This window comes from Pristis pectinata, chromosome 13, assembly GCF_009764475.1.
Source record: "Pristis pectinata isolate sPriPec2 chromosome 13, sPriPec2.1.pri, whole genome shotgun sequence".
In the NCBI taxonomy this organism is placed as follows: Eukaryota; Metazoa; Chordata; class Chondrichthyes; order Rhinopristiformes; family Pristidae; genus Pristis; species Pristis pectinata.
Genome location: NC_067417.1, coordinates 479,340 through 487,517, shown reverse-complemented (window position 1 = coordinate 487,517; position 8,178 = coordinate 479,340). Strand labels below are relative to the sequence as shown.

The window sequence follows — 8,178 nt, the reverse complement described above, 5'->3', positions numbered from 1 at the left end:
GAATCAGGCGACATTGGAGTATCCCAAGTATTAGCTTCAAAACAGGTGCCCCCTGTGAAACAGCTGTTCAGGTAATGCAAATCCACCCTTGCAGTTTTCACAAATTCCAGAAAATTGGAGATATGGAATAACATTTGCTCACAGAATTTGTGGGGGGGGGGGGGGGGGAGGGGGCATGGTTGAGGGAATAAATAATTTTCTAGGATCAGAATCAGATTTATTATCACTGACTTCAAGGGTGTGAAATTTATTGTTTTTGGCAGCAGTACAGTGCAAACTTGTTTCATGATGCAATTTTGTGTTAGGTAAAAGTGCAATATGGACTGCTTTCTATAAATGCAACCCCTCCCCCTGTAATGCAAGGGGTCACCTGTATTGGTTCTGAGTTTCTCTAACAGTTTACACAACCAGTGGATCAAATGGTGCTGTAAATTTCCATGGTTCTTTTAAGGAAAACAGGTCAGAAGAATTGCAGAGGCAACTTGACAGCTGCTTTTAATTCATGACAACTATCTACTGGCTGCCTTCAATTTGATCAATCAGTGCACCATTTGGAAGAGAGATTGAGCTACTAAGGGCACAGAATGTGCTTTGCATGGGGGACTGAAGTTTCCATCCCCATCGGCCAAGTCTTGAAGAGAACCCCTCTACTGTCTTGGTTCAATGGTAGGAAGTAAATTAACAACATCAGAAATAAAAATACTTGTCTGTCCTTGCTGATTCATCTGTGTTGTGATGTATCCATGACAATATTGATAGGAATGATCACCTTACTGTACTTTTGGAGGCAAAGTCCATCTTAACATGAAGAACACTTCATCATTTATGGCACTGCCATCATGTTAAGGGGATAGACTCAGATCTGGCAGCCTAATCTGGGCTTCTAAGTGCTGTGGGCCATCAGCAGCAGTACAAATGTGCATTGCCACAAGCTCATGGTTTAGCAGATACATTACTGTACCATTTCAGTCAAGGGCAGGCACAGTAGTGGAGTGGTTAGCGTAATGCTATTACAGCATCAGTGACCTAGGTTCAATTCCTGCTGCTGTCTCTAAGGAGTTTGTACGTTCTCCCCATGTCTGTGTGGGTTTCCTCCCACATTCCAAAGACGTACGGGTTAGGAAGTTTTGGGCATGTTATGTTGGTGCCAGGAGTGTGGCGACACTTGCGGGCTGCTCCCAGAACATTCTGCGCAAAAGAAGCATTTCACTGTGTTTCGATGTACATGTCACTAATAAAATCTTATCTTAAGCTGGGGGATCAACCCTAGTTTGATAAGGAGTGCTTCAACAGTAGTGATCAAGAGAAATTGGAGCAAAGCATAAAAATTTATCTATTATATTTAATGTTATAAAGAGCAATAAGCAGTAATGTTCCAGTATTCAGGAATATCAAAACATTGATTTCACAAAAAAGCAAAGTAGAATTTGTGTAACCAATGAGGAATATAAAAGCTTTCTATAGAGATGTTTCAAAAAAAAAGGAAAAGATAAACGGGGATTCTGTTCTAGAGATATGGGGAGTTTGGAGTGGGAAATGGCTCTGTAATAGATGATCATAATGAACAGCAGAGCAGGCTCAAAGGACTGTGTAGTCCGCTCCTGCTCTTCCTAATTTTTAAAAAAAAATTTATTTGTGGTAACAGGCCCTTCCGGCCCAACGAGTCCGAGCCGCCCATTTTAAACCCATATTAACCTACCCGTATGTCTTTGGAATGTGGGAGGAAACCCACGAAGACACGGGAGACCGTACAAGCTCCTTACAGACAGCGACGGGCATCGACCCCTGATCGCTGGCACTGTAATACTGTGCTATTATTGCATTTATCAGAACAAATGAATTTGGAACCAGAGGAGGCTATTTGGCCCCTTGATTCTACCTTCCCATTTAATAACATCAACACTGATCTGAGTGTGGTCAACTCTGAATTCCTCACTACTCATAGTAACCTTTTGCACCTTGATCAAGTATCTATACACCTATTCCTTAAAAACAATTGTCCTTTGAGGAACAGAGTTTCAAAAGTCCCTGTGATTCTGTTACATTTAACCCATGATCCAACTGCTGGGATACTGAAGCAAATAAACTGCTAGAAGACCTCAGCAGGTCAAGCAGCATCAATGGAGGCAAAGGAATGATCAACATTTCTGGTTGAGACCCTTCATCGGGACCTGAGTGGATAGGTATGTGGGTGATGAGCAGATGAAACCAGGTGGGGAAGGGTAATAAGTCATGGTAACCTGGGTGGGAGAGAAGAGGTGAACAAAGGGAGAGAGAACACAAGAGGTTCTGCAGATGCTGGAATCTGGAGCAACACACAAATGCTGGAGGAACTCATCAGGTGAGGCAGCATCTTTGGAGGGAAACAAACAGTGGACGTTTATGGCCCAGATCCTTCATTGGTCCTGGTTTTGTGTGTGTTGAGAGAATTTGGGTGTAATTAGAATTAGTTTATCATTGTCACATGCTCAGATACAGTGAAAAACTGTTTTGCAAGCCATCCATATAGATTAGTGCCGGGGCTGGGGGACCTGTAGCGGGGGCTGGGGCCCGGGGGAACTGTAGCCCGGGGCCCGGGGGACCATTTACCAGGATGCTGCCTGGATTAGAGAGTATTGAATATGAGCACAGGCTTAAGGTGCTAGGGCTTTATTCACTGGAAAGGAGGAGGATGAGAGGAGACATGATAGAGGTATATAGAATACTGAGAGGAATAGATAGAGTAGACTGCGCCTCCTTCCCAGGGCACCAATGCTCAAGATGAGAGGGCATGGCTTTAAGGTTATGGGTGGGAGGTTCAGGGGAGATGTCAGGGGGAGGTTTTTCACCCAGAGAGTGGTTGGTGCATAGAATGCACTGCCTGGGGTGGTGGTGGAGGCAGATACATTGAACAGGTTCAAGAGCTTGTTGGATAGGCATATGGAGGAGTGTGGGATGGGGGGATATGCGGGAGGAAGGGGTTAGGTAGTGTGAGGGTGGTTTGATGGACAGTACAACATGGTGGGCCGAAGGGCCTGTTTTGTGCTGTATGGTTCTATAGACCTGTAGCCCGGGGCCAGGCGGCCCTGTAGCCGGGGCCGGGGGGCTGGGGGACCCTGTAGCCGGGGCCGGGGGGCCCTGTATCCCGGGGCCGGGGGGCCGGGGGACCCTGTAGCCGGGGCCGGGGGGCCGGGGGCCGGGACGGGCGGGTTTCTGGCCCCAAGTTGCCTCCCGCTCCTTTACCAAGATGGCGCCGAGGCTCCCGGCCGTTGGCGCAGACGCAGTGCTGACGGTATCTGGTGACGTCATTGAAGCGACGGCAACAACGGACACTATGGCGCATGCGTAGATCTATAAGCGCCCGTACTCCTAAATGCCCATGCGCAATGGCGCCCGTGTGTCTACAGACGGTGACAGAAGCGCTGAGGGAGCTGACGGTGCCGGCGGGTGAGGAAGGGGGGGAGGGGGTGAGGGTGAGGAAGGGGGGGGTGAGGGGGAGGAAGGGGGGGGGTGAGGGTGAGGAAGGGGGGTGAGGGGGGAGGGTGAGAAGGGGGGGTGAGGGGGGAGGGGGAGGAGGGGGGGTGAGGGGGGGAGGGGGAGGAAGGGGGGGGTGAGGGGGGGGAGGGGGAGGGAAGGGGGGTGAGGGGATGAAGGGGGGTGAGGGGGGGGAGGAAGGGGGGTGAGAGGGGGGGGAGGAAGGGGGGGTGAGGGGGGGGGAGGGGGAGGAAGGGGGGGGTGAGGGGGAGGGGGAGGAAGGGGGGTGAGGGGGAGGAAGGGGGGGTGAGGGGGGAGGGGAGGGGGGTGAGGGGGGGAGGGGGAGGGGGGGGGAGGGGGGGTGAGGGGGGGAGGGGGGGAGGAAGGGGGGTGAGGGGGGGAGGGGGAGGAAGGGGGGGGTGAGGGGGGGAGGGGGAGGAAGGGGGGGAGGGGGGGAGGGGGGGACGGGGGGGGGGGGAGGGGGGGAATGGGGAGGGGGGGGGGGAGGGGGGGAGGGGGAGGGGGAAGGGGGGAGGGGGGGAGGGGGGGGAAGGGGAGGGATGGAGGGGGAGGGAGGGGGGAGGGGTAGGGAGGGGGGGGGGGGGGGGGGGAGATGGGGGGGGGGGGGGGGGGGGGGGGGGGGGGGGGGGGGGGGGGGGGGGGGGGGGGGGGGGGGGAGGGGAGGGGAGGGAGGGGGGGAGGGGGGGGAGGGGAGGGGGAGGGGGGGGGAGGGAGGGGGGGGGAGGGGGGGGAGGGGAGGGGGGGGAAGGGGGTGGGAGGGAGGGATGGGGGGGAGGGGGGGGGGGGGGAGGGGAGGGGAGGGGGGGGGAGGGGAGGGGGGGGGAGGGGGGGAGGGGGGAGGGGGGGAAGGGGGGGGAGGGGGGGAGGGGGGGGAAGGGGGGGGGGTGGGGGAGGGGAGGGGGAGGGGGGGGGGAGGGAGGGGGGGAAGGGGGGGAGGGGAGGGGGGGGGGGGAGGGGGGGAGGGGGGAGGGGGAAGGGGGGGAGGGGATGGGGGGGGAGGTGGGGGAGGGAGGGGGGAGGGGAAGGGGGGGGGGGGGAGGGGGGGGGAGGGGAAGGGGGGGAGGGGGGGGGAAGGGGGGGGAGGGAGGGAGGGGGGGAAGGGGGGGAGGGGAGGGGGGGGAAGGGGGGAGGGAGGGGGGGAAGGGGGGAGGGAGGAAGGGGAGGGGGGGGGAAGGGGGGAGGGAGGAAGGGGAGGGGGGGAGGGGGGAGGAGGGGGGAAGGGGAGGGGGGGAGGAGGGGGAGGGGGGAGGGGAGGGAGGGAGGTGGGAGAGGGAGGGAAGTGTGGGGGGAGGGGAGGGTGGTGGGAGAAAGTGGGGGGGTGGGGGCTGGGGGAGGGGAGGGAGAGGGGGAGGAGAGGGGGAGTGGGTGGAGCAGGGAGGTGTGGGGGGGTGGGGGGAGGGAGGTGGTGGGGAGTGGGGGAGGGGAGGGAGGAGGGGGAGTGGGTGGGGGGGGTGGGGGGAGGGAGGTGTGGGGGGGAGGGAGGAGGGGGTGGGGGAGGGAGGTGTGGGGGGGAGGGAGGAGGGGGTGGGGGAGGGAGGTGTGGGGGGAGGGAGGAGGGGGAGGGGAGGGAGGGAGGTGTGGGGGGCAGGGAGGTGGGAGGGGAGGGAGTGAGGTGTGGGGGGAAAGGGGGGAGGGGGTGGGAGGGGTGAGGGGTGGAGGGGGTGGGAGGGGTGAGGGTGTGAAGGAGGAGGGGGGGAGGTGGGGGTGGTGAGGGAGGGAGTGCGGGGAGGGAGGTGGGTGGGTGAGGGAGCTGACGGTGTCGATGGGTGAGGGGGGGTGTGTGGGGAGGGGGTGAGGGTGTGTGGATGGGGTAGGGGGAAGAGTGACTGGGGGTAGTGGGGTGAGGGGGAGGGGTTTGAGAGCGGTAGGAGGGTGAGAGGGGAGTGAGAGGATGAGGGGGTGAGGAGGGTTTGGGCTGGTGGGGTGAGGGGACTGGGGTGGTGAGGGGCTGGGCTGGAATTGGGGGGTGATGGGGACAGAGAGACAAGGGCACAGGGGAGGGTGCTCTGTGCTTTGATGTGGGTGGCATGGTGGCAAATAATCTAAGTAATGGGTGGAAGGGCTGCTCCCTCTCCTCCCCTCCCTTCCCCTCCCCCGCACTGTCTCTCCGTTTTCCACTCTGGGGAAAAAGACTGATTATCTACCCTGTCTTGTTTTCCACCTCTTTAGGTTGTTCACTTGTAGCCATCAGGGGTTGGGGGATCTGATTTGGGGCAAATCCCTCTCCAATATCCTGCAGCTGATGTATTCCTCTGTGATTCTTTTCAGAAGTGACTGTTGTGTCACAGGCCAGCCGTGAGGATGTGCTTCTGCAGACTCTATCCCACAATCTTTCTGCCCTTCAGGAGAAGCTGCTGCAGGATCCAGGCAGGCTGGCTTTGGGGCAGCTGAGGAATGGTATAATGACCCAGTTAGCTTGGCCACTGAATTGTGATGACATCGTATGGAGCTTTGTTGTTGAAGTTCTAGTGCTCCTCTTGTGTTTGAAGCAGGCAATGATTGATGTGTTAGCACAATTCACACCCCAAAAGCCAAATCCCAAGAGCCCTGAGTGTGCACCGCCACTGTCTCCTGACACTCTGAGTATTTCACAGCAGAAAACAGTCCAATCTGCTCTACAGTTTGCTGTCACTCTTGGGATCTGCCCATATCTGCTGCCAGGGGTTGGAATTCCACTTGGCCGCAGGTCAGAGTTTGCAGCCACGGTTGAAAAGGTGGTTGGTCACTCGATGCCCACTAGTGGAACGTGGCGCCTGCACGCTGTCACCCAGGTGCTCCTCACCGTTGCCGAGCATCCTTCTTTGGAGTGCCTTGTGTTCACCAGGCACCTTGGAGATCTGATAGCCAGTCTCTGCCAACTGGGTTATTCGCCAAACAAAGGTCAACAGAACTTGGTGTTAGAGAAAGGTTCACCAGGACACAGTGCACCTCAGAAGGTATAGTAACTGACCTTAATAGTAACCAACCATCTTGTAGCTATCTCTACTAAAACATGCAACAGATCACTGGTCGTAGGTGAAGATTATTTTCCATCTGTTTTTCCTGACACTTAGCACTGTTTGAAGATGGTTTCTGGCTGAGCATACAAGAGTATAAGAAATAAGTAGGAGCAGACTTCTTGGTCCTTCCAAATTGCTCCATTGTTCATGGATGATCTTTGACCTCTGCAGCATTTTCCAGCTCTTTCCCAATATCCTTTGATTTCCTTAATGTCCAATCATCTGTTGATCTCTGTCTTGAATAAGCACAACATTGGAGCCTTCATGCCCCTCAAGGATAGAGATTTCAATATGTTCTGAGTGTAGAAATTTCTCTTCATTTCATTCTTAAATGGTCCACCCCGTATTCCAAAACCGTGCCTTCTGGTCTGTGACTCTTCAGCCAAGAGGAACAGCTTCCCTCATCGCACCTGTCAATTTTAAGAACTTTGTGTTTCAAAATCTCGTTTTTCAAAACTCAACACAATTTCAGTCTACTGAAGTTTTCCTCATATGGCAATGTACTTTCCCTGCAACCATTCTGGTGACTCTTCACTGCACCCCCTCTTAGGTAAGGAGACCAGAATTCTACACAATACTTCAGGTGTACTCTCAACAAAGTGCTATACAACTGCAATGACTTGTAATCCTGTATTCAAATCCTCCCATAATAAAGTTAACATACTATTTACTCTCTTAATTATATGTTGGTCTTCAGTGGCCTGTGTGCAAGCACAACCAAGGCCTCTTGATCCTCAACACTATCCAATCAACAGAAAAGCAGAGTATGTCTTATGTGGATCAAAGTGGATAACATCACATTTTTCCCATACTATATTCCATCTGCCATGTGCTCACCCACTCACTCAGCTTGTTCCTATCCCCTTGAAGCTTCTTAACATCCTACTTTGTACTCGCAATCCTATCTAGTTTAGCTTCATCAACAAACTTGACATTTTATCCCCTCAGCCAAATTATTGATTACAAATATGTGGAGCCAAAGCACTGATCCCTTGTGTCATCCCATTAGCCTGCTATCCTGGCACTGATGCATTTATTCCCACTCAATATTTTCTGTCTGATAACCACTTCTCAATTGCATGTGTTTTAACCTCGTTAACCAACCTGCTATGTGGGACTTCATTGAACACCATCTGAAAATACATTGCATCCACTTATCCCTTTTATCTATTTCTACATGTCAGATCCTCAGATAACTCCAGAAAATTAGTCAAACACAATATTCTTTTTGTAAGTCCTTATTGGCTCTCTTCAATCCTTTTATTCTTTTCAAGGTGTTCTGAACATCTAACAGTACAGCACAAGAACAGGCCCTTCGGCCCACCATGTCTGCTGAGCATAATGCCAAATTAAACTAATCCCACCTGCCTGCAGGTGATCCATATCCCTCCATCCTCTGAATGTCATGTACCTATCTAAATACTTCTTAAACATCACTATCATGGCTGCTTCCACCACCACCCCACAGGCAACATGTTACAGGAACCTACCACTTCCTGGGCAAAAAAAATTTGCCTTGCACATCTCCTTTAAACATTCCACCCTCACCCTAAAGCTATGTTCTCTAGTGTTTGATGTTTCCACCCTGGGGAAAAAGACTCTATCTACCCTGTCTTTGCCTCTCAAAATTTTATAAACTTCTACCAGCCTTCTTTGATAGAAGGACAAAACATGATATTTCCTCGGACCTTGAGAGAGACTAGTG

The 8,178-nt window shown here is 54.0% G+C and overlaps 1 protein-coding gene across 1 annotated transcript in view; it reads left to right on the top strand.

The window, feature by feature from the left end:
- Positions 1-3,365: 3,365 nt before the first annotated feature.
- tango6 (transport and golgi organization 6 homolog (Drosophila)) overlaps positions 3,366-8,178 on the top strand; it is a 93,938-nt gene continuing 89,125 nt past the window's right edge. The window contains exons 1-2 of the mRNA XM_052028671.1: positions 3,366-3,426; positions 5,743-6,410. Coding sequence (XP_051884631.1) covers positions 3,366-3,426; positions 5,743-6,410 — 729 coding nt within the window. The remainder of the gene's footprint in view (positions 3,427-5,742; positions 6,411-8,178) is intronic.